This window comes from Scatophagus argus, chromosome 24 (assembly GCF_020382885.2).
Source record: "Scatophagus argus isolate fScaArg1 chromosome 24, fScaArg1.pri, whole genome shotgun sequence".
Taxonomy (NCBI): domain Eukaryota; kingdom Metazoa; phylum Chordata; class Actinopteri; family Scatophagidae; genus Scatophagus; species Scatophagus argus.
Window position 1 is genome coordinate 4,995,906 of NC_058516.1, and position 25,552 is coordinate 5,021,457.

The 25,552-nt window shown below is 41.9% G+C and overlaps 1 protein-coding gene across 7 annotated transcripts in view; it reads left to right on the plus strand.

The window, feature by feature from the left end:
* LOC124055585 (neural cell adhesion molecule 2-like) overlaps positions 1 to 24,076 on the plus strand; it is a 240,336-nt gene extending 216,260 nt beyond the window's left edge. The window contains exons 16-17 of one of the 7 annotated variants that reach the window (XM_046382507.1): positions 11,405 to 11,612; positions 24,034 to 24,076. In XM_046382507.1, coding sequence (XP_046238463.1) covers positions 11,405 to 11,612; positions 24,034 to 24,049 — 224 coding nt within the window. In that variant the 3' untranslated portion in view covers positions 24,050 to 24,076. Of the gene's footprint in view, positions 1 to 7,098; positions 7,257 to 11,404; positions 11,613 to 14,981; positions 15,427 to 18,671; positions 19,898 to 20,849; positions 22,699 to 24,033 lie in introns of those variants that run through there. The other 6 variants (XM_046382504.1, XM_046382505.1, XM_046382508.1 and 3 more) reach the window with 6 other exon arrangements.
* Positions 24,077 to 25,552: the final 1,476 nt, after the last annotated feature.

Below are 25,552 nucleotides of genomic sequence, written 5' to 3' on the forward strand. Positions count from 1 at the left end.
TAATGTCCCAGAAAAAAACAAAACAAGAAGCAAATGGAATGAAGCTCCTCATTTCCAAGTCCTCCAGGCCATTTGGGATAACATGCAAATTCATACACGTGTGCAGAAATGCACACAGACTTTGAAGTATGCATCATGCATCACCTTTGTTTGGAAGCTAGCACACACGACTGCATACATATAGATACACGTATTGTTGAAATAAAATTGTTATGTGCACTTCCCCCTGCAGAGCTCACAATCACACGTGGGAAAAAACAGAAAACGAAATAAGCTTGTTTCATCGTTGTACTGCTCTCCTCTCCCAGCCTGTTACCACATCCATTTGTGCTGGTTTGGATCTAGCGAGTGTTTGCCTCTGTCATTACTGCACTGGCTAAATGGCCTGTGAGAGTGTGTGCTGCTTTTCAAACAGAAAACAAGGCTGGGGGAAACGGCAAGCTTAAGGCGGGTCACTTCGATTGGCTGTCCTCTCTTGTTAGTGAACAGCGGTGCAACGTGGGAAAGAGCATGGAAGAGGGAGACAGAGAGAGTGAGGGAGAGAGAAAGAGATGAGGAAGAAATGCCTTTCTTTTAATATGAAGACGACAGCAAGCTTTTCGAGCCAAACATGAGCCTGAGAATCAACTTTGTTTCTCGGCTCAGGACTTTGCAATCACTCAACCAAACACAGCAGAGTTGAACACGAGATTGCAGTTTGATAATAGCAGTTTATGTTTATCACGTTTTTTAAATCAAATACAAGCATCAATATTAATACTTTTCAGCCAAAACAACGTTCATTTATTGATGTAATCTCGCAAAGTTGTGCAGGTTAAATAGAAAAACGCCCAGCATGTTCTGCTCCGCTGAATCAGATAATATGCAGAGCCGCTGACATTTTCTGCCCTCATTTGGGTATGCTACTACGTGTTACCAGGTAGCTTTACTAGCTTTACTTAAGTTAAAGACAGGACAGGAGAAGAAATCTTCTATCAGCATTTTTAATTAGAAAAAAAGGGAAGGTGAAGCACACCAGAGGCTGCAGTATTGCAGGGATTGCTTGTGTTCAGCTTTGTTGTGGCTGCTGTGTTTTTCTTGGCTCTCTCCTCTTCTTCCAGTCATGGCCCATAAAAAAAACTTGATTGAAACAGGCGTCATAGATTTTGTTTGAGCAGCGTTGCAATAATCTCATCAAAGCACTTGAAGAAATAATCTGCAAAGGCTTCTCTCTTCTCCCGTGAGCCGCACTGAAACTTTTCCTGGAAGAGAAGCCAGCAAATCAAAATGGAAAATGAGTACTTTTATAGCTGTCCATTACATTAATCAATTCCCTCATAAATTCTCAGAGTGAAAGTCATTATTTTTAAAGCACAGTAATGAAAAGGATCCGTGACAATCAACACTGTTGTCGTTTACTGTATAAAGAAGCTACTCGTTCTGTCTGAGGTAAAACCTTTTGATTTTGTAGTTATTCCAGTTGAGAAAGTGTTGCCTTTTTGAATAAGCACTGGTGCTCTGAAACTGACATCCCAGAAACAAAAACACATCTGTTGCTCAAGAGATGTAACTGGAGATATTCTCAGAATAATTCATGGGCTCATCATAACAGTCAAATATATGAAGAGATACAAACAAGCTGAACCACAGGGGATTTAAATGTAAAGTATGCTGTCGTCAGTGTACTTATCTCATCACTTAGCTGAGTAAAGGCTACAGTCCTTTACAATGTGATACAAGATCAGGGATGATGTTTACATGTTTACTTGTTCTTTTATTTATTTACCAAAGATAATCCTGTTTAGATGAAAGAGTTGTATTTCTGAGGGAGCATATTCAACAACCAACAGTATTACAGTATCACAGTATCAACTATGTAAATATTTTATCATGAGCAAGAGAAGCAGACGTCCTGCTGAGCTGCAAAGAACAGGAACAGCGTCACAGCTCTGAAACAGCAGTCAGCTTATGGCAATTTGTGTTTTTCACATGATCCTGAGCTTTGATCAGTGAGAAACTCTTTTGAGGCGCCCTTCTTCATATACTCGTGACTATCCTGGGCACACTGAGCAGCGTTAATAGAACTGTTTCTGTCACTAACCCCTTATGAAGACAGAGATGTCTCACGATGAAGCTTAAGGTACTGCACCACTAAAAATCCGAAAGAAATGTTGCTCACAAATCGTCTTCTAGTTTTATTTTACTTAATGCTGCTTTTATATCCATTTACCCTCGATGTCCAAACTTTTTGTTTTGTAGTATTGTTAGAATGCTGCAATAAACAAAGCGTCCTCCAGCTATTTTGTAAAATACAGTTTTGATAAAAGCTTTACATTGGCTCTCTTCAGATGTATATTTTGGGAAGATGCTGCCTATCGTTTTCCTTTTCAAAAAGGCACATTTCAAGGATAACTGTTTTTACTTTGGGCCTCTGTCATTTTCAGCCTGAAGTAGTTTTGCTCTCTACTGAAATGGGTTGAAAGAGATTTGTTTTTGCTCAGATATTTGAGGGAAGCTCAACCCCAGACGCCTTCACAGGGACGCAGGGTCACTATGATGATTCTCATTTAGCTTCCAACCAAGTGACTGTGGTGAGTTTCAATGAGTTTTATCTGATGTGGTTGTGCAGAAAGTTAATTAGTAAAGTTAATTAGTATGCCAGCTTCCCACTGACCTCCCTCTGTTGAGACTGAGCAGTAACACCTTGTTGTACACCTACTTTCTGTCTGGGAGTCGTTAAGAACCAACGCTGTGCTGTTTAAATATTATCATACCTAAAGCACTGTTTGAAGGACGGAGTGAAGCAAGGAGAAGCAATGAAAAACAAATTAACATAACCGACACACTAAATAAATGAATACGAAACGTGTCATTTCTTTTCTCTGCTGCAGGTTCAGGTCTTGGCTGTGAACTACAGAAAGTTTCTGCAGTTGTTTCTTTTTAATATTCCCAATTATGGGGGCTTTTAGCGGCACAATAGATGCCAAAAACACACTCAGTAAAATAAAGGTCTCGTCTTGCCTCGTTTTCTAACAGTAATCTATAAATCTTTTAACTATCTGAGCCGTTTGATCCCTTTTAACAGTTTAAAGCCTCAAAAACCTTTTGTTGTGTGCTGCAGGTCATGCACTTAAATCTTCGTCCTGTCCTCTTGCTGTTTAAACTTGAAGTTCGACTTGAAAGATCAAGGTAGAGACTTGAATTACTCCCATAACAAGTTGTAACAGTTGAGACAGCAGCAATTACAGAAAGGTGGACCAAATTTCTGTGAAGTCTTCTGAGGTTTATTGTTAAAGATTTCATATTCTAGAGTAATTTCCCATGGTTTTTCATTTCGAGTGCTCTCGAGTCACATCAGGGCTTCCTCCTTGGGAGTGGATCCCTCTCCTTCAGCACCGGCTGGATTTAATGATTAAGTTTAATTCTGTGAGTGCCTCCTCAGACAAACTTTCCCTTGAACGCTCCAAAGTGTGCACTTAAGAAGAATCCTCACTCGCATCCACAAATGATTATGTTTATCCCCCCACAGATTAGCACCCGCCACCTTCCCAATCAATGAATGCCCGTTAGGTCATCATTAATCGAGTCACTTCCTCTCTGATCCAACCGAAGGACGGTCAATCACCGCTCAGGCCTAATGACTTTGTATTGTCAAAGTGAGATGTGTATGAATGACTTTAGGAGCCACTCAAGTATTTGGATCTCTTCAAATTGAATGAAACCTCTAATGGGCCTATATATCAACAAGTAATAAGAAAAAGTCAGTAAAAGGGTTAATAGAGCGGAGAAATAAGAATTAATGACTGCTGTGTTTCAAGAATTAGAGAGTTTGTGGAAACTCAAGTGACACAGAACAAATTAGTTATTTCCACAAGGTGTTGAGGAAACACTTTGGCGATAAGCAAGAGTAAGTACCTCCGGAGCTTTAGTTACAATCTAAGAAATAGGTAAGCACCTCCTCGCTCTTAGGAAATTAAGTTAGCTCCACGCACTGAGCTTATTGGAAACACTTGTCTTGTAGTATGTTGCACCTTCTTTGGCCTTCAACAGTCATTAATTTATCTGGAGAACTCCACAAGATAGTGGACGACTTAAATGTACTTTTGTACTGTAACCCTGGATTCTCAGTGGGTCGAGTCCTGCACGGGTAGTGGGTCTTAAGACGCCCGCAGTCTCTCTTTGTATAAATCTTTAATCACAGTCAAGAGTTCTTACACACCCAGCTTCTTTCTCTCAGGGTTCACGTTAGACTCACGACTCTGACCCTTATAGTTATTCCCATTCAGACAACAGCAGGTAGCATCAAACAGTACCCTGAGGCAAGAGAAGAAGAAGAATAAGCAACTTAAATATTACATGTAAACAGTAGTTACATTGCTGTCAATGCCAATTAAATAACTGTTTGACTGTTAATAAATTAATAACCAGGGAAACAGTAACTAAGGTTGCCATACCATGCAGAAATAATTGCAATGAGCCTGTGTTTACAGTCTTGCTTTGTAAAGCCATTTACACCTGATCCCAGATATGCTCTGGGGGGGGGGGTACAGCGACCAATCAGGACACAGAAGCAATGAAACTACTGTCTTTATTCGCCACGCTGTCTGCTTCAAATTACACTTATCTGGAACTAATTTGCATCAGCAAATAAGGGTTTAAGGGAAACGTTTACAATTGTGTTTTCTCTCAACATAATTAGGAAATGTTATTAATTAACATAGGAGGAAAGTTATAAAACCATTGATACTGAACATATCAGTGAAATATTCACGGACAATTTATTTAATTGGTTTTTTGAAACTGTTAATCAGAAAAAAAAGCCTTTTACTTCCAACAAAATGGCTATATGTAATGACACAACAACAGAGCCAAACAATAAATCTATAAAGTGAGTCAGTGATGCAAATGTAAATCTACCAAAAGAGTAAACAAAAAAGTCTGAAAGAATGAATAAGTGTGAATAAGTGTTCTAAAGGTCTGAAAATTAATGAAAACAAGCCAGAGGGAGAAAGGAAACAAGACGGTATCGTGATAGTAATTTCTGCTCTGACATCAATCAATGTTTAATCATGAGTGTTGATGTTGTTGGTATGAGAGCCTGACCTCGATGTTGATACGAATAACGAGCACCGCATTTGTTTTTTGACGTGAACATGCTTGACAACAATTTTTCAAACTTCACATCAGTCTATAGTATCGACCACACCCCTGACCTTGATCATAATTTCCTCTCGTGTACAATCGCAGCACAAAACATGGACTCTCTGCACCTCTGGCACTTTCGATCATGTTCAGGAAATAATGAAATAAATCTCATATCCTACTCCTTCCCCCTGTAAGCCAATCATCTGCTTCATGACAGCCGAATCAGGAAACATATCCAGCCAATCATGTTGTTGCACTGACGCAAGTTGAGATTCCAGTCAGTCTGCTTTGGTGGCAGATAGAAAAGGGAGGCTATCATGCTAATGCACAGGCTTACCAGGAAAAGTGAACATTTACGTTACCCATGTTATCTCCAGAAAGGGACAAGCTGACGGCATCATGCTGTGGCTCTCTGGACTGGGTCCTAAATGGGTGTCGTGAAACCTTGAGCATGCGTAGTACAAGTAGAAGAAAAGCATTTCTAGCTGTATTTTGAAGCAAAGTCACCAAACTTTATAAGCATTTTTTATTAGAATTGAGTTTTTATGTCTTTGACCGTTCAAAGTGAAGTCATGGCCCCCTGCCCATTCATTTAAACTGGAGGCCTGGTCTTGTTAGCCCAAAATAACTGGCCAGGGGGATGTTGCCAATCGCACTGCTGAGTGACAAGACTTGTGTATAAGGACTTAGGTTAGTTTGCAATGTCTGCTCCCAGATGGACCTTTTAAATGCATAAAACTTCAAAAAGAATGAACACCTGGCATCTTGCACATGTGGAATCATAGCAGTGGTGACGCTTAAAAGTTTACGGATTTAACTCATGAAAAACAAGAGAAGATCCCTCTCTTGTATTTACATCCAGCATTCAGCTTTGGCCCTCAAGCCCCTGCAGGCAGTTTATCATTCTGACCTGTGGGTTATTACAGGAGGAGGATGGTTTTCACAGCCACCGCTGGCTCGTGCATCAGTTTGAGTGCAGATGATCACTCAGTACCAAGATGAGAGCAGCATTGCCCTCTATTTTCTAAAGGAGACCCTGCCATCGAAATGACCCCATTACTTCTCTTTACTCTTACATTGTAAATCAAAACTGGAGCCATAGCTGACCACATTTGTTGTCCGACGCATTACATAGTTTTTACCATATTTATTGTTTTGTGTTTCCTTTTATATCAATATATTATGTGTGAACAGCGTGTGCACATAATTTCCTCTTGTTTTCCTCTCATCATCATGTTTTTTAATAACAGTGTCAGACGCTGGAAGGCACCTTGGCTGCTAACTTGAAACCAATTTGACTCGTGGCCACACATTTCTTTGGCTGTGTTTCATCTCTGTTTATTAAATTTAAAGTTAAGCCGCTTGTCACGCCTTAATTCCCTCTGCAGAGATGTGAGCTGTTTCATGAAGGGAGGCATCTCGTTTCTGGCTCGCGGGATAATGTAGCAAAACTAAGTCTCAGGGAAACAATATTGGAGCACTTCTTTTAAATACTATCAATTCCTTTCATTTTACAGTCCCGGCATGGATAGTTCTCCATTCACAGTGCCATAAAGGCATCCGTCAGGTAACCTTGGGTTCTTCTACTTTACAAACAGAAACATTTTTATCTGAAGAAATGCTCTTTATAATTCTTTACAAAAAAATGTTCAGCACAGGAGTCTACTTGTGCTTGTACCTGCAAAATGTTCAGGTTATAGAGCTGCTGCTGCATGCTGAACTCAAGCTGAAAGGTATAGGACTTCACTACAGCTGAGAAAGTGGCAGGATTGTTTTTTCAAATTGCAAAATTTGACCGTCCGTGGGTTGGCTAAGGGGTAGCAGTTTGTGCAGACATGACTGTGACAATGCAGAAATATGAGAAAAATAGAACATTTTGGTGAAATTTATGGATAAGGTCAAACTGAGTTGCAGTAAGTGGGAACTGTACTTGTCTTCTAACCACTGGAATTTCACTTTGTTCAAATCTTTCAGTTTCTAAATATCAGGCGCTGCAGTGGATGCAGATTTGTTTTTGGCCCCAAGGTGCAAGAAACGACAACAATGGACGAAACAAAACACAACCAGCTTTCAGAAAATATTTCACAAAACAACATTTCAGAAAATTGAACAACTAGAAAAACAAGCATATGAACAAATATTATTTTGTTTTTTCGTTTTGCTGGTGTGTTTTCTGCAATTTCTTTGTCTTTCCTTGTATGTTTTATATTTTTTGTTGTGTTTTGTCCAGTGTTGTTTTGCGCCTCCGTAAATTTGCCATCTGTTTTGTGTAATGTCTGTAACGGCACTATGCATTTACATGTTGATATTGAAACTTTTGAGTTGCTCCTTCAGTCGGTTTTTAATGCATTTCAGTGTAACTCTGACTCTGTTCTTTTTTAAATGATATCCAAACTTGGGAATAAATGTATAAAATGGCTGGCAAAATGGCTACAAGTTAACAGGCGTGTAATATATCAATCCAACCTCAAACTGTCAAGCTGCTGCTAAGCACTTTAGAGTAATACTCCTTATCGGATGAAAGTCTGATGTTTATGGATTTCAGTCTTTCAGGCTGGAGAGCTTTTGCTGGCATCCCAAAAAAATGACACTTTAATAAAATCTTCATCCAGGCAAATAGATACTTTGGACACTTCTTCAAATAAAAAATGAGTTCTGCTAGTTTTCAATTTGCGAGCAAATGCCTGCATTTGAACTTTTTAATTTGTGTTTTTACACTGCAGTCATTTCACGGGGTCAAAACCTCAAACAGTTTTATGGTTCGCTGTCGGTTTGACTTGATGTTTTTGTGCATTATGCAACAGTTTTGCCTAAAATCATTACAAGTGCCCCATTACTTGCAGTGTCATAAGTGTATAAAACAGACCAAGGCTTTTTGTGATGGAAAAATGTAAACACTGATATGAAAAGCTTTGGGGCATTGCAGTCTTATGATGAAAAAGAGTGGAGTGTGGCTTAACGAATGGATTAGAATTCTCTTTGTCTCCTGGAATATGTGAATGCTTCAGGGGAGCTGGAGAGGTGTTGTTTACCGCCTCTGAATCTGTGGCTTCAGCAGCCAAATTAACTCAGATAAACTTTCAGAAGGTGAGATACATAACAGTTGCCTGGGGTGGTGAGAAAATATTGATCCAGCCTACAAGTTTCAAATCCCACATCCCCGGATTCACAAAAACGCAAAGTGTTTTAATTAGAGCTCCTTTTGCCACAAGGTTCCCGCTCCCTCTCTGGCTCTCTGTTTGTCTCCCTGTGCTTTGACTCGCTGCCAGCCTCCGTTGTCTGCAGTCTCAGCTGTAAGTCAAGAACAAAGTCACCAACATGAGAGTCTTTTAGGTTGTGACACGCAGAGAAAACTTCCAGTGTGGAGAACAGGGTACTTGGAAGTTCGCTCACTTTTGTTGTTCTGGCTCGGTACTCCAGCACACTGGATTTGAAACGAAACTGTGACTGCGAGGTTAAAGTGTTGACTCTCAGCTTTAATCGGAGGGTGTTTTCAAACAGTGGAGGCGTAGCAGCTTCATTGTGTCATTGCCCACAGTCCAATTTGTATGTTTGTGAACTGTCGTCCTAAAGGGGCACTGCACCAGTTTTATACATGAAAATCGGCTTGCAAAAACACTTTTATTTTAATAGAAAGCTTTAAGAGTCCGAAAGACATGGACATTTCTTATCAGCTCAGTTCAGAAAACTTCATTTATCCTCAGGGTGCAATTCCAGAGACGGCCGTAGCAACGTGATGGGGTCCTAAACACTTACTGATTGTGCAGTGAGATCAGAGACCAGAGGGTTGGCTGATGATTTTGCAGCAGGTATCCACAATATTTTGCTTCTTGTGTTGGATTGTGATCGAGTGAAGTAGAGACAGTATAACTAAATGCTGCAGTTTGAGAAATGCAGAATCCTGTGTTTTTGGGGTCAAAGAAGTTACAAAAAGTCAGACTATCTTGGCTTTTGTTGCACTGATTTTGACCTTTTTTGGCAACTCTAATAACTTTAAAAAGTTATGTTGCTAAAATCAGTGTGGAGTCTTAATTCATGATCAAAGAACCCCTGTTTGTGTGCAAGCCTTGACACACCCAGTAAGTGGTTAATTCTCCTTAGCCTTTCTGATGACATGTCATGATGAGGTCCCATCTGAAAGGCACTGTTTTTTCTATCGGAGGTGTTGAAGTGTTTAACCCACTTTACACAGGCACAGACGTGGTAAAAATTGTTGTTTATTTTTTAAATATTTATTTCCGTGTTCTCTTTTGCTTGATAAAAGTGCTATTGGGACCTTAAAATAATTTACGCTGACAGAATCCTGCAGCCTCGTCACCAGAATAAAAACGTTGGCACAGTATATGGGGAGAGGGGATAGTGGCGGTGTGACACCTTGGCAGATGGCTGCCAAGTGCGACTCCACTGTTCGCTTCCCATTTTAAATGACAAAACTGGATTAGGACACTGTGATGTTTTTCAGCCATCATTGTGGCTATAAAACCAGATATTTTTAACGAGATGTCAGGACATTTTCCAGACGCGTTTGTGGCGACAAAACACAGGTATTTCAAGCCAAAGCATGATCTTTTCCTCATCCTGAGCGAGCAGTGCGTAGCCACAACATGAAATTGAAATCTGAAATGGCAGGGAACATAACGTTTAAAACACATCTGTAGCTTTACGCTTTCAGAACAGTTTGTGTGGTGAGGATTCCCTTGGACACCATCCATAATCCAGCCACACCTTGGAAATACATTTAAAACACACAGTATGTAAAATATACAGTATTCAAGTGAGAATGTGGGGGATGACTGAAGACGGGCTCCTGCATTCAGCTCACGTTCGCTTTATGTTTCGCCACACATGAGAGGAGACGGTAGAGAGAAAAGCCCTGTCAGTATTCACTCCTCACTCACCAAGGGCTTTGTTTTAACTTGGAGGTGCCAGACTTCACTACTGTCTGTGGGTGCTTACACCTTCATATTAATGTCTGATCCTCGTTTTTAACTCACAGGCTGCTGAACACCCATATGAGAGCATCTTTAAGTAGGAAAGTTCATTCACTCTCACTCTTCCATCGCTGATTACTCCTGGCAAGGTCTGACCCCCAGCTGTCAACACTGATCCTACAGTGGATGTTCAGTTTGCTCAACCCCAGGATCACTTAAGGGCACAAGTCTATTCAGCTGTGCCCAGTGGGAGCCTCTCTTTGCTGCACTGCCTTCATTTTCTCATTACTTTCAATTGAAAGCAGGGACCGCTGCTTGTTCCCGACTGAGCAGAGAGCTCGGTGTGTTTTCGAGCACAGAGTGCTGACCAGTCTGGGAGAAAGCATTTCAGTACTTAGCTGTAAATTCCTGCTTTGCTTCCCTTGTGTATCTGTTTAGTGCTGCGAGCTATGAAATAAGAAGCACCCAGTGGACACAGGGGCTGATGCATTGGTATGGTAATGCTCACGCTCGCTGCCTGGAGATGGTATGATATAGCTGAAACGTGTACACTTACTTCTGCATCTGAGAAGCCAGAGCTGTTGACTCTTGGCACATGATAGAGAAGGTAGATGTACAGCCTGAGGGCAAACACAGAAGTGAAAATATGTTATATTCTGTAGTTTCAGGCTCATGGATCGGTTTTGTCAAAAGATTACTGTATTTTTAAGTTCTCAAACACAGGAAACTACAAAGCTGCTCATATTACAAATAAATCACCAAGTAAATCCTAGATCTCCTTATTCTCATTTAGGTCTTTGAAACTTTTATCCCTTTGACTGGATATAAGAAAAGTTTGTAAGGCTGAAATTGATTTGTTTTGGGGGGAGATTTGGTGGAATCGCGTTAATAATCGAGATCCTCCACTGAGGTTTGCGTGCAGTCGAGGCGTTGTGGATTAGGACTTATCTACGTGTTGGAAACTATCCAGCTGGCTCCGGAGGAATTCATTGACCTTCGAGTGGTTCTCAAAGTAACCACAGTAAAAGTTTTTTTTTGGGCTGAGTGTGCAGCACTTTGGTACAGCACTGTAGTTTTCTGGTCTCACATTTGCAGCGCTGTTACACCCTCCATATATGGATTTAACAGGGCAGGTAGCGAGGAGGCTGACCTTCAGCCGGGGGTCAGACCTCGTCCCACCAGGCACCCAACCAGAGCACGCGTCCTTGAGGGACCTGATGAACACATACCAGCTCCAGTGATGCTGCTCTACACCTGACCCTGACCTCTGTGTGTACGAACCAAACTTGCTAACAGTGCTTTCCCCTTGTTGTGTGCTGTGTGTCTGCGTGTGTGTTTCACTGCCTTAGCAGAATCCCTGTTCAGCGGCCTGGGCCTGGGGGCGGTGGTGGGCCTTGGCCTGGGAGCGCTGCTGCTGCTCCTGGTGCTGGTGGATGTCAGCTGCTTCTTCCTGCGTCACTGCGGTCTGCTGATGTGCATCACGCGCACGCTGTGCAGCAAGAAGACGGCCACCAGCGGCAAGGGCAAAGAAATCGAGGAGGGCAAGGCTGCCTATCTGTGAGTCCTTTCTTTTACATTGTGGTTTTCCTCCAGGTATTTGAACTACCTCAATCAAAAGGCCACTCATGCTTGCAGAGGGAGCATCTGCTGTGGGTGTATCTTGATGCTTGCAGGCTACTTTTTGTCGTTCTGGTAGCTGCCGTCTTTGTTATATAATTTTGTGCAAAAATTAGCTCTAACAACTGATGGATGAATTGATAAACAAAGAAACTTCCTTTTTTTGCGGGAAATCTAGATTCACATTTGTGTCACATTTTAAGCAATTATTCTGTTAAAAAGTGTCACAAAACCTTCTCAGTTTTGCTTTCTTTGTGCTCTGAATTATTTTCTGGAAAGCTGGAGTAATTATGATCAAAAGACAGCCTGGAATCCTCCAAAATATTTTTTACTGTGAATGAGAAAAGAACGAGGAGACTTACTTTTACCATTTACTGTAGGTACACCTACAACAGCCGCCCAACCACCCTTTCAGCCACAGTATGTCTCTGATTATGTCTTCTTCACTAACATCAGTGCGTTTCATACAATGTGCAGTGAGTTCACCTTTGAAGTATCTCTTTTGCATGCGTTCATATGTGCATGCAGCTTTGTGTGCCACTTTGTTTGTGGTTGTACGTCTGTTTTTATATAAAACGCGCATGCAAATATCCTCATATTACTGCATGTGTGTCTAACACAAGCAAACACATACGCTGCCTTGTTTTTTTGTTGGGGTTTTTTTTGCCCACTTTCATCAGCGTGCAATTTAAAAGGCGACCAACCCCCTCCCCATGAAATTCATAGTGTAATCGATTTTCAGATTTGGTCTCGGTACCATTTTATGCAGGGTGCAAGCCAAAGCAGGGTTTTGTGAGACAGCACCCACAGAGTGTGATTCACTGGCCTCAACAGTGCCATTTTTGTGTTAAAACTGTCAGTGCGCCAGTCCAGTGTCTGGGATGCAGAGAGGGAGGGAGAGAGACAGAGGACACAGAGAAAAGAGGAGAAACAGGAAAGGAGGGGGGGTGACTTTTGCTGAATCACTCTGCTCACAGTGCTGGAGGGCTGAGTGACCGCCTGCCTGGGCAGCATGCAGAATGTGCTTCAGCTTTATGTTTGAGCAGGCGCTGCAGCAGCAACTCACACAGGCATTTACAGGCCATGTGAAGCTTTATGTTGCCACCACGACTTCTTTATGGCTATATTAGAGGCAATGATTTGGTACAGTCGCATCAGAAACACAAAGCAGGGTCACAGACTTACAGTACAACCCTGTGCTTCACATAAATTGCAGCAGAAAGGTGCAAAATGGTCCCGACAGGCGGAGGTGGTGTAACTCTTTGTTTGTTTTACAGCCTTGGCCTCATTATCAGTTTTGACCACCGTTTATGTTGCTTATGATTTTCCTCCTGCTGCTGAGACACAAATACATGGACACAACTTAATCAAACAAGGCTGGGGTTTTCTATTTACTAACTTAAAGGTATACTCAGGAGATCTTGTACTCTATCATTGCCAGACTATAAAAAACACAGATATCTACAAGTATGTATTTTTGCAATACAGTACATACAAGTTGATGTGTGGCTAATGTTAGTATCAGATCACCTTTCTTGTCCTGTGAACTAGAACAGCACCGCACTGTATTGTTCCAGCTGGAGTCTCTGTATCTCCAGATTTCTCAGCAGAGAAATTGGTTTCATATCTGCGACAGGACCGAGTTTTTCTTCAAGCTACGCTGGAGAGAATGAAGTAATTCAGTGGCCATCGATAGGATGAGTCATACCAGAGAGCTGAAGTGAATATAATGAGATAACACTTGAGATAATGCAAAGCCCAGACTCTCCTACTGAGTTTTCAAGATGTCAATAGTGCAGGTCTGAAGGTGCTGAGGGGTAATAAGTTGTAAAGACCAGCAAGCTCTGTGCTGCAAAATCAGTGATATCGATAAGAGTGTACACAGTGATGAATAGCATGAGGTGAACTTTAAATTAGGAGGGTGATAAGTGGCACAGATCAGAAGGTGTTTGTGTTTAGAGGAGGTGAGCTGAGCAGTGTGTGCGCCTGAGTGGAGATTTTTAAGACACAAGTTTCTGGGTTGTCGGGGTCACAGAGGGTCTTCGCTGCCCGATTTCTCACTCGATGTGGTGCTGGAGCCAAGCAGGGAGCGGCCAGCGTCCAAGTGCCCCCTCAGCAGTGCGGGCTTAACTCGGACCCGTGGACCGGCGGATGATGGAGGATGTAAAGGCGTCTTTCTATTATGAGTCTGTCGAATTGCGCCAAGATCAGCCGGGTCGTACTGGGCTCTGTGGTCGCCTCAGAAAAGTTGAAAGATTCTGAGGTGTTTGCAATGGCCCCGTTGACTTTAAAAGTCGCTCCAGTTTTGAAGTGTTAAGTGTAAGTTCTTCACTGTGCACAGTGATGTGGACAGATGGAAACATACTGGCACACCTTGATTCTGGACTGCGGCCTGTGTGGCGCAGACTTAGTGATGTATTGCAAAATAAAGGGAATATTTCACCTTTTTATGGAAGACACGCCTTTTTCATGATAGTCACTGCGGATGATAGTCACCGCTGGCAGATCCGGTCCCATCCTGTCAGCCAGTTATCCAGGAATAGATCTGTGAACCTGTCTGGCCCTTCAGCAGTCTCCCAGCAAGCACCTGAGGGACTGCGTCATACAGAGGTTCAGTTTTGCTTACTCTTTACTCAATTTTCTATGATCAGAATAGTTAATAGTTGCTGATTTTTAATTATCAGATGACAGAAAGTGAGTTTTTTAGTCAGTTTCTTTCAATACCCAACACAAATAAAGTCTTATTTTTATACTGCATCCTGGTGATGCAGGTGTGTGCTGGCGTCAGAGAACAGTTTGCTGTTTACTCAGACTTGGTGTGTTAGAAGAGAGGCTCAATGACAGATTTGACAGACTTTTGAGCGTCTTCATACTGTAATGACTCACAGCAGGAAATATGAAACAGAATGCCAGATCGTGCGTGGGGCTCCTGTATCCTGCAGTGATACACAGATAAAGAAGCACATCTACAGCGCTGTCAGACACTGAACAACAGTTCATCCAATTTGATATTATTATTTAGACTTTTGTCAGCTCATACAGAAGCTGCTGCTGGATCACTGTCTGTCCACTAACAATGTGTGGTTTAATATTGTAAAATAAAGAAGAAACTCTGTTTACCCAGCCACAGCTGCCTCAGGTCTGACAGATAAAACATGCTGCGGCCTCCAGGATTCTTCTGTTTACCATCTGAACAGACTTCACCTCCTTTAGGTTCACAATCTGAAGTCTGGAATCTTGAACTTGATGAACTTTTTGCTAAGAAATAAGCACGGGTCTGATTTTTCAGTGTTGTTTATTTTTCTGCAGCGGTGGCGCCGGCTACGTTAGTGTCTGTGGATGAGCACTAAAGAATGCTTGTGAAAAGACTTTAACTGCCAGACAGACAGTTAAGCAGCTGAAGTCCAGCATTAGCCAGTGCTTACTCTCAGCTGTGTTTAGCTTTTCTCCACATGTTACTCCATGACGCAGCTATCGCTACCCAGCCTGCTGCTTTGTATACTGTGGGAGCAACACAACAACACAACGCTGAGTGTGTAGGAGCTGCTGATGAATCAGAAAGTGTTAAAAGTGAATGAAAAGTAACATCAAGTAGGAATCATTGTTAACATTAGCAAGAAAGGCTCCGTAACTTCTACTTTACGACTGTAAGCTGGTTAGCCTAACTTGTTAACCACGACAGCTGCTCCTCAGTGTCGATCGTGTACAGATATCTTAAATTACTGATAGTGCTGTACATAACCAGAGCTATGTTAGCTCACATAGCAGCCTTGTAGTTTAGACACAAATGTGTCTGAAAGTTTCTACAAATATGTCAAAAACATTGTGAATATACAGCTTCATGTGGTTAAAGGTTATCTTGTCTGACACAAAAAAATGAGAATTCATGTATGAGGTTGACATAAAGAGGCATTTCAAGGTGAGCGTGTAATGACAAGTTAGATATTTTTTTGGCTCATTGTTAGTGGAAATGTAACAGCAAGAGGCCCGTTTCCACATGTGTCCATTAAACATTTAGTTTAGTGATGTTGAGTTGCAGAAACACATGATTTGATGCCCTACTGTAATTACTCCGTTAGCTTTTTGTGCAACATTGTGTTTTATTATGCAAGCGGGAGCATTTTTCCACCTCTTTGGCTCCGTCATGCTGGTGAAAAAAATAAAAATACACATCAAAATAGAGATACAAAATCTCTTTCATTATGGAGATGTTTTTTAGAAGACAAGACAGTTTGTGTTATTGACATGGAGAAAGCACTTGAATTTCAAATTCTGGAGTGGCAGGCTCAGATGTCTGACATTTAATTAAGTGTGATTTTGCAGTGCTCCGTCTGAACTCCGGAGCAAACAAAAAGCTTGAGAAGCTAAAAGGCTTTGTAAAGAGAACCTGATTTTATAAAAAGGCGAAAACACACACACATTTGGCGTTGGAGAAGAGTTTCCCCCACAGCCTTGTCAGGCAAACAAGCTGCTTTTATAGCAGGTCAGGTAACAAGATCCCAGTGTGAACATCCAAAGTGTCCATCAGCAGCTCCGTCAAAATGTCCTTGACAATCATCTCTGCATCTTATATACTTCAAGGCACTGGGTGTCCGGCAGGGCAAAATATGCTTTCTGAAGGAATGAATGTAAATGAAAAGATTCAGATTAGAGTGTAAACAAAGACCCTGGGACGTGCTGTGGTTTAGACCGCAGGCAACCTAATTTATCTCTGTGCAAAGCAGGGACTGTAGTCAGCCTTTATGACCTGCCGTAGATGGCCTTCTGCTTAATTAACGTCAGCAGAGGAAAAGAACAAGTTGCCCCTGCTGTGCTTTGGTGTCACTTAGAAGCTTACGGCTTACAAATACACATCTGCATACACACTCTTACATGTCCCCAGCCCATCATGAGGTGCACACAGCTGCTGGCTCTAACAGCTGCAAATCAAAGAGGCCTGTCAAGACCCAGTAGCATTTCTGTTTGCATTGTGTCCTCAACATTGTTTTAAATGTAACCCTGTGTGTGTGTGTGAAAACACAAGACGAGGAAGGACACTTTCTTCTTATGCCACTTTATACTCCTAATAAATTGAATAACATAAAATAGAAAATAATTATAATAATTAAAAAAGTTGACAGATCTAGCCGTGATTTAAAATAGTCTTTTGTTTCAGTTGTAGTCAAAATAGTTGAAATTAGCTCCATCTCAACCTACAACAGTAGAATCCTGTTTTTACATTAGTGCACAAGTAATAAAAATGTATTGATATGTAATGGTATAATGGCCACAGGGGACATTTTTCTGCATTGACTTGGAATGTAAAAACGCGGGATGTGATGTTATAAATGGTTACTTCCGACTCCCATTAGCCTCCGCCAACCACAGCGTATCAACTTCTTTAATGACAAACTGTATTGGTATGTTGGTTCAGTGAATGCATCCATGATTGCCTTGATTTGGCATCCACAGCGGCAAGTGGCAAGACTTTCCCATATGTTGAGAGAACCTCCCCATCTGAACATAAGTCCAATCTGGGTTTGCATGAAGCTAATGGGACATGAAATTGGCTCCTCTGTGCAGGAACTTCAGCATCCACCAATCAACCAAAGGGGAACCCCCTCTGGCCAATTGCAATATTTGGGCTTATTAGGTACAATATCACGCAGGGCTACTGTTTTACATTCATGATCTCAGTCACTGAAAACTCCCTTGGAGTTTTAAACATCTAGTTGTTCGAGGGTGATTTTGTACCAATATGAAATGACTTTTAAAATTGACAGTTCACTGTTTATGGAATGCAAAAAAATGCAGTATTGTGAAACATCACCGCTGGGGTCTAAGACATTCAGATAGTGAGATAATTGAGAAAATAGATTCTGTTTAAAAGCTCTGTCACATTAGTTATGGGCATTACTAACTAATATTTGATTTAGGGTGAATAATAAGCAACATTAAATACCAAAATGAAGAAAGTTTTGCCCCAAATTAAAGACATTTTTTCTCATATCTTTAGTTTGCCAGTGAGATATTTGGAGTTTGTTGTCTGTCAGGGCACATGAAAACTTGGAAATACAAAATATTTTCTGTTTCAAGGCTAAGCGAGGGGGTAGAGCAAAACTTTGAGTCAAAAAACATCGAAGGACAGATGGTTTGTTTCTCATGCAAGGTGAGATTAACAAGAGCCGGAAGTACAACCGTTGACTGCACGATGGACGACATGGACAGGGCTGTGACCCAGTCCCTTGTCCCAGAATCTCTTGATAGAAAAAAACTACACTGGAGGGACAAAACACGAGGGACACAAGAGCTCTGATGAGGTGAATCCAGGTAAAACCTCCAGTTGCTTATTGATTCCCCTTATTAAATCTCTACCAGTCCCAAAAGATGCGTCGGAGAAGAAAGGATTTTGAAGCTTTGATGTGGAAAAAGGGCTGCAGCTCAATATTTCCCTCCATATTTTGCACTTTCAGTGTTTATTGTTATCTGTGTTTTCTTGTTGTTAAGGCGTAGAAGCGAGCTTCTGCTGAGGGACAAATTGCCTTGAGATGTGCCTCGCTGAAATTTCAGCACATGGCTTTATTTCCAAAATGAAACAACAAAAGACTGACAACTGGTTGCTCCACACGGGGTTTGATGATGAGTGGTTTTTGGTTAGGCTTCCGTATTTTGGTACATAAATTTGCCACTGCTGATAACTTCTTGTAAATTTTTGTCCTCGTGCAGATGTGAAAAAATGCATCAAAAGATTGCGGCTTTGCAGAAGTAGCAGGCAAACCAAAAGAGCCACCTGTAATACCAGAGAAAGAGGATTTATGCTGCTTTTGTTATAGCTACTGCCTAATTATGGGACATTTCAAGTGAGTTTGAGAAGAAAAAAATATACCAAACACCTAATACATATTAGATAATTATTCTATTTAAGTCACATTATGTCGCTGCTTTGTTCTGTTCAGATTTTTATCCCGTCACTGCTTTAGCTGCATTAGGCTAAAGTAGTTTTTTTTGTGCCAAATGCAGATAAAAGCTCTCATACATCATCAGTGGAAACACAAGCTGGTTCGAGTTTCATCTCGTGGACACATTATCACAAAGACAAAGCTGTGATGGCCTTCTGCTGAATCCCTCGAAACAAGGCTCGCGCAGGATGAGATGAAGCAGCGCGTCTGTGAAGAGGCACTGAGCCAATCAGATGGCTCATGCTTAATACCATATGCATATATATTTGATTTCTTTTGCCCTCCTCCTCCAAATGAATCAAATCAAAAGCATACGGAGGTGTGCTAGCTCTGATGTTGTTCGGGTTGGCGCAGGCAGGAAAATGAGGAACAAGCAGCATCCAGTGAGCGAAGGAAAGCTGATGTTTTAAATGTGACTCTGTTATTATAAAATGTTGATTTTTCTCCCATAATAATCACACTAGTAGTCTAAAATCAAAACACACGGGATCAGTGAAAGTCGGGTACAATTTTACTTCAGAGCCCTCTGAGATTGTGTTTGTCAAGGGCATTCTGTGCATCCTATATGAAAGCTGACGCCTCCACGTTCACACTAAGGGGTACTTGGACTTCCATGACGCCTGGGGACAAATTTAAAAAAGAACAGTCAAAACTGAAACAGCAGATGTAGAGACAGCCTTTCTTTTCATCCAAGGTCTTGATCAAACAGCAAAAATGCTGCATCCTGCTCCTCCCATAATGCATCTTTTCTTTCAACCCTCCCTGCCCGGTAAATCCTCCCTCATCAAACATGCTCCTCGTTTATAATGCAGGCTTTCTGTTAAAGGCTGAGTGGTGCTCTCCGTGACTGGTAAACTGATGTTTATATGTAAAGTAAGTGGAGTGTTGCATGATGGTTGCATGATGGCTGCATGATGATTGTGATACCATTTTAACCCTTTGGATTTTGAAACTGTTTTGCTGTGACCCAAAGTCATGACTGACCCATGACGCTGCCTCTGCAGCCTGCTCAGTGGTTGGGTTGAATATGTTTAAAGTGTGATTTGTCAGTTGTCAGTTGCAGTAGTCTTTTAGTCTGGAATCAAATTCCAATAGTGCTAATCCTAGACCATCCTTCTAATTTTATTTTAATTTTGTTTTTGCCCAAAGCTTTGTTAAATCAACACACCTGTTAAGTAAATTTTTGTTATGGGGATTACTGCACACACAGAAACAGGAATCTACTGCTATTTAAATCTGCACGTTTTGATGCTAGGCCTCCAGTTTCTTTGACGTGTAACTGATGACTTGTGTCACTCATGTTCTTGTTTAACCCTTACTCAGAGGTGTCTGTGTCTCTTTTGGCTCTTTCAGTTGTCAGTCTGGTTGAACTACTGGGCAGCCCTTTGTTCTCCGTGGGCAAACCGTTCATAAATAACATACATTTGTATAGAGGACTGAAAGACCATTAAAAAATATAGAGCAGTCCTCTCATCCATCTGACCGGACAGAATCAGGCTTTTGGTACAAGAAAAAAACGTTTCAAAACTTTTGGGCTGTTGTGTGCAGAATTATATTAATAAAAAACATAATCCTGGCAGTAGCATTACTGTTATGTTGCAAATCAGGAGCATATAAACGTGATTTCTATGAGGCAGGGCTGAATTAAAACTGAAAAATAAGTTTCTCCTAATGTTCTTGTGCCATTCATATAAAATTATTATGTCGTAGTTATTCTGGAAAAGTACACTTGAGTGCCATTCATCTCAACACATGCAGGCAAATTGATCACTATTTTAGGTTAGGTCTCCAACCATCCAGGCCATAAAGGCATGAATATGACTAACACCACCTTCTTTAGGCCTGTGTGGTGCCCTGCAGAGGCTTTTATATTTAATATCCCTGCTGCCTTTTCACTTCAATTAAATTCAGCTTTATTAATCCCAATGGGAGCAACCCATTCATGCACCAAAGGGTCTAAAAGGTGATTACTGGAGGGCTCTAAAGCAGGAAAGTACATATTTTGTGGAGAAAATCATTAAGCCCACGCTATCTCATGGCAATAATTCAGTCCTAATTCAGCTAGCATTTTCTATATGTGCCTGCTTCATACAAAAGCATCCTCTAGGTGGTCACTCTGCAGTCTGTGCCTGTACACATTAACCGTGTGTGTGCTTTCGGTTCCTGTAATCAACCGGTTGGTACGCGTGCACGCTACAAATCTCACATCTCCCTGTTGTGTCTGCTCCTTCTACCGCAGGAAGCTACCGCTGAAGGAAGAAAATGGAAAAGAGTCTCTCAAGCCGGATACGATTGAAATCAAAGTGCACAGTGACAACAGCATCCACACAAAGCCCGATGACAGCAAAGCGTAAAAGGGTCGGTCCCCTTGTCACCAAAAGAACATTCGGATCCCGAGACCAAAACCCAGAGAAACTACAATACTGGAAAATAGTGGAGTGAAATACCATATCTGTTTATAACAATGCCCCTGTGAAAGGCATGTGTAAATACAAATAATAGGAAGAAAATAGAAAGAGAGAAAGGGTCAACCTTTTAGACACCCTGAGTGATAAATGTATCATGTTCTTAAAAACATGGCGTCAGTGGAAAGCTTGTTGATCAACGATTGTACTTTATTTGTCTCACTTTCTGTTGTGTCCGCTCATAACTGTCGTCTCTCCGGCCAGCTATCCTTTCCTGTTCGTTTTCTTGCTCTTCAACCCGCATAAGACTTCACGTCTCCAGCCCCGACTTATGACTTCCTCCCACGAACCCACACCAAGTGCAAGCAAAGCTACCATGCTAGTGTGCCCCCAAGCTCACGCCGCTAATGCTCTTTTTGTCAGAGCGAACGCACGGGCCGACTCTCACCGCGGGATATCACAACGTTTCCAACCCAATCGCCTGTTTCCATGCCTGAGTGTCACACTACAGCAACCCTTTTATGCCTTTAATAACCGAGCCGAGGCAAATGCTGAAGCATTGTGTATCGAGCTGGCTTCAGTAACATAAAAGGTAAAACCACTCTTAATGAGATTTCGAGGGTGATGACTCACGGTTCTTACGAGAGGCATTTGTTTTCTGTAAAACATCAAGGGTGAAAATTGTGCAAAACAGCCTCTGATCATTATTCCTTAAGAGGAATTAGGTCTTGATATCTGATGAATAATGTTATCTGAAGGGCTATTGTGGATCATTGTTCGTGCTGCAGGAAAACAAACAAACAGAAAGAATGTGTTGCCGTCTATGAAATATTCACTATAATACCACACATGTGCACTGATGTCATCGTTAGCAAAGCCTTTTTATATCGACACTGAATATTGTTGACACTCTTCAACCATCTCATTCTTGAACAATGTATGTTTTATTCATCTGTGTGCAAACCGCCCAGGAAGCACAGCACAGCGTGCTGTTGGTTAGGAGGCTGACTGCACTGTGGGCTCACGCGAGCTTCGCTTTGGCTTGACTTGGTGATAAAATAATGTGTCACAAGGTGTCCTCCACAAATGCCCTGAATGGTGTCACGTAATTGTTGCTATGTGTAGGAAAAGCAGACTCAAGGCATGGGAACAAACGAGCGAAGCTACGCTGACGAGAACTAAATCAACGTGTGTGTGTCGTGTGTGTTTTTAACTGATTCCTTCACTCATTCCCATCTCAGATCTGCCTCAGATGATTTTTTTTTCTATTGTTTCCGATCGCTATTCTCTCTGATGTTGTCATGTGTTGTACATAGGTGGGAAAAAAAAAGAATATTTTACAAAGCTTTTATGTAAATATACCCTAAAGGATGTGTCTTTTTTTCAAAATGCAACAGGCTTGGCTTTTCTTTGTGAACGCTCCGCACATGAAAAGGTGTTTTGTTTTTTCTTTTCTTCCTTTCTTCTTCCTCCTCCTTCTGTTGTGTTTTGGTCAGTGATGGTGTAATATTGCTTTTCCTAGTCATTTGCTTTCCTTACAGCAAATCCATGCCCTAAGGCTATTTCACAGCATTTCAGTGGAAGCAGTAATTACGGCATTAGTGTGCCTTTGTTTTTTTTTTCCTTCCCTCCTTGTGGCCCAGTGCTGCTGCAGCAGTGCAGACCATCAAATGAGTTTTTGTTCGCCGCTTTTTGCCACAGAAAATGTCAGATGATTTTATTGCGATGCTGTGAATGCTGGGAAATGTAGTCCTAGGGGTTGTGGGTTGTGGTCGACAACACTGGACAGAAACGAACGTGTATAACTACCTGGACGTTGGGTTGCAAAGAGGGCCTTTACAGAGATGGGCTGCAGAAATCTGGCTCTAACGCAGTGCAGTGCATCATCGTGTGTGTGTGTGTGTGTGTGTGCGTGCGTGCATGTGTGTGTGCATACATGCATGGGTGGGTGAATAGACTTGTCTTCATGAATCAGGTTGCATGTATGTCTGTTGAATGTATCTGCACGTACTGTAAATCAACTCTGTGTGTGAGTGTGGGCCCATTTTTCACAATAAGAGTCTCCCATTTTCAAATAATATCCCAAATGAAAGAGATAGGAAGTCGCTCTCGTGCTATTCTGTCGTTTCTGGTCTTGTAATTTATCTGTTCGTTTTGTTGAATATTTATTTTATATTTAAGTATATTTTCGAGCGCACTTTTCAGTTCCACGATGCATTGTGCAGCTCTGCGAGTCATTGCAGGTTATGACGTGCAAAGTATGATTGTCCGAGTGCTGTGAGCACGTTCCTCTCTGAGCGACCTCACCCCGACTTTCAAATCGCGCTCTGATAGATAAAGCCTGATTATGTATTTCTCGACAGTGATTAATCTCCCAGGCTGCAGCACACCATGCATGTGTCTGCCAGCCCCTCCCCCCCTGCCGCCGCCGCCGTCGCCGCTCCCTCGCCATTATCCCCTGCCTCTCAGACTCCATTGGTCTTTTAACTCAGACCCCATAGCGCTGGCTTTGTTTTCTCACAGCGAGCACTTGTACCTGCATATCTCAAATGGATGGTCCTGCCATGGAGTGGTTCCGCTGCCTGTTACGATGACTGTAAATATGGGAGCACAGTGCCTGGAGGCTATACGATTTGTACATGTTCTTTTGTATTTGAATATAAGTCTAAATTCCCCCCCACCCCACACCACCCGCCCCTCCCCCTCGCCCCTCCCCCTCATCCTCCCCACCCTCTCTCTGTCTCCTCCGCCAGGCCTTGGTCCTTTTTTCTGTAGGGGGTTAAACAGGTGTGTTTGAGCTCAGTGTACAGTATGTGTCCTCTATGTCCCCATGCTCCCTGTGTCCCTTGGACCGTCCCCCGCTGAGTGTGCTTTGTGCAGGAGGTGGGAACTATTGATGTCTCTCTGTACGTACCTGTGGAACACTTGTGACTCCTGTCATATGCCGCTGTAAATAAACATGTCCTGGTAGAAAACAGTGAAATGTTGTCATTCATCGTTTCGTTTTTGCCTTTTCAGCGGCTCTCCAGCTTGAGCGTGGCTCTCCTCAAGGATCGTGCAGGTAATTTGTGAGCTGTAGCTACTGTCAGAGGTAATAATTTGGTGAGATAATGTTGCCTTGAATGTTCACGAGCACATGGCCAACTTTCAAGATGAAGATTTCAGGCTGTCTGTAGAGTCAATATGAAGCTCTGCTGGGAACGGCGCCTCCAGCACCTCTAAAGCTCACTAATAAACATGTCATATCTTGTTTGTTTTGCAGGGCTTTAGGTGCCAGACTATTTCTCAGTGACTTCTTGAAATGTCTGCTGGTTGCCTTCTGACCTCACAGGTACGACGACACACCAAACAGGATCTAATATGTTAATTGGAGAGCTTTAGAGGTTGGCTGGTCGGCACAGAGTCAGGCTAGCTGTCTCACCCTTTTTCCAGTCTTTATACTAAAGCAAGCTGAACTAACAAGCTGCTGGCTGAGGCTTCATGCCTTGCATACAGACATGAATGGTGTGTCAGTTTTCTCATCTGAGCATATTTTCCAATTTCTTTTAAAGTTTAGTAGGCTAAATATTTTATGTTATTTTATTTTGTTAACCTCAGACAGGCCACAAATACAGCAGCAGAGGGAAAACTCGCCCAATCAGAGATCATTTTTGAGGTATGAACTCTCTGAGTTAAACGTGGCACTTTAATGCTCACATCATGAGAACAATGTGTTGGATTTGAGGTCTTTTTGGTTTTAAATAACTTGAATTAACTGATTCATTTTTTTAAACAAAATGAAAACTGAAATTCACGTTTTTTCCTGGTCCTCATTATGAGGTAATGTAAGACCGGCCAGTACGGTGGGAAAAAAAAGATACTGCCATAGATACTGATACTGGGTGAGCATTTCATTATAATCCTCTGCTTTGTAATGGGATGTGCTGTGTGATAGTCTGGTGCGGTTGTGAGATAAAAGCAGACTTCTCCACACAAAGACACAACTTTAATAGCTTTTAATTTTTTCACCATTGAAGTCGACAGATCTCATTTTTTCCAGAGGACAGAGTGCTGTTTTCATCAAGGTCATTCCTAAACCTCCATTACTCCCGTTTTAAATGGTAACTGTGTTGCATCCAAATCTGGCCTCTCCTTCTTGAAACAGTAGAAATGCTTTAATGATTAAAAAAAAAACAAAAAACAAAACAGAGAGACAGAGAAGCTGTGCTCAGAGAGGGAATTAAAACAATTCTGAAGAGCGTGGAAGAGCCACAGTGTTCCTCAGCAAAGCTGCCCTCTCTTCAGCGCTCATTTGAAGTCAGCCGATAACGTTTCCCAGCCGTCGAGGGAAGCGGCAGGCTGCCTGTTGGATCCTGGCTGCAAGGGCCTCTGTTAACAAGGGGAACAAACTTCAACTTCATCTCCCGCAGGGGCTCAAAGGAATTCTGCACATCAAACACAGAGTCTCATTTGGATGAGGAGATGCAGATGCAGTGTTGGTCATTCTGGGGGTGGTGGGGGTCCTGATAGAGAGCATGACATTTGCAGGCAGAAAAGA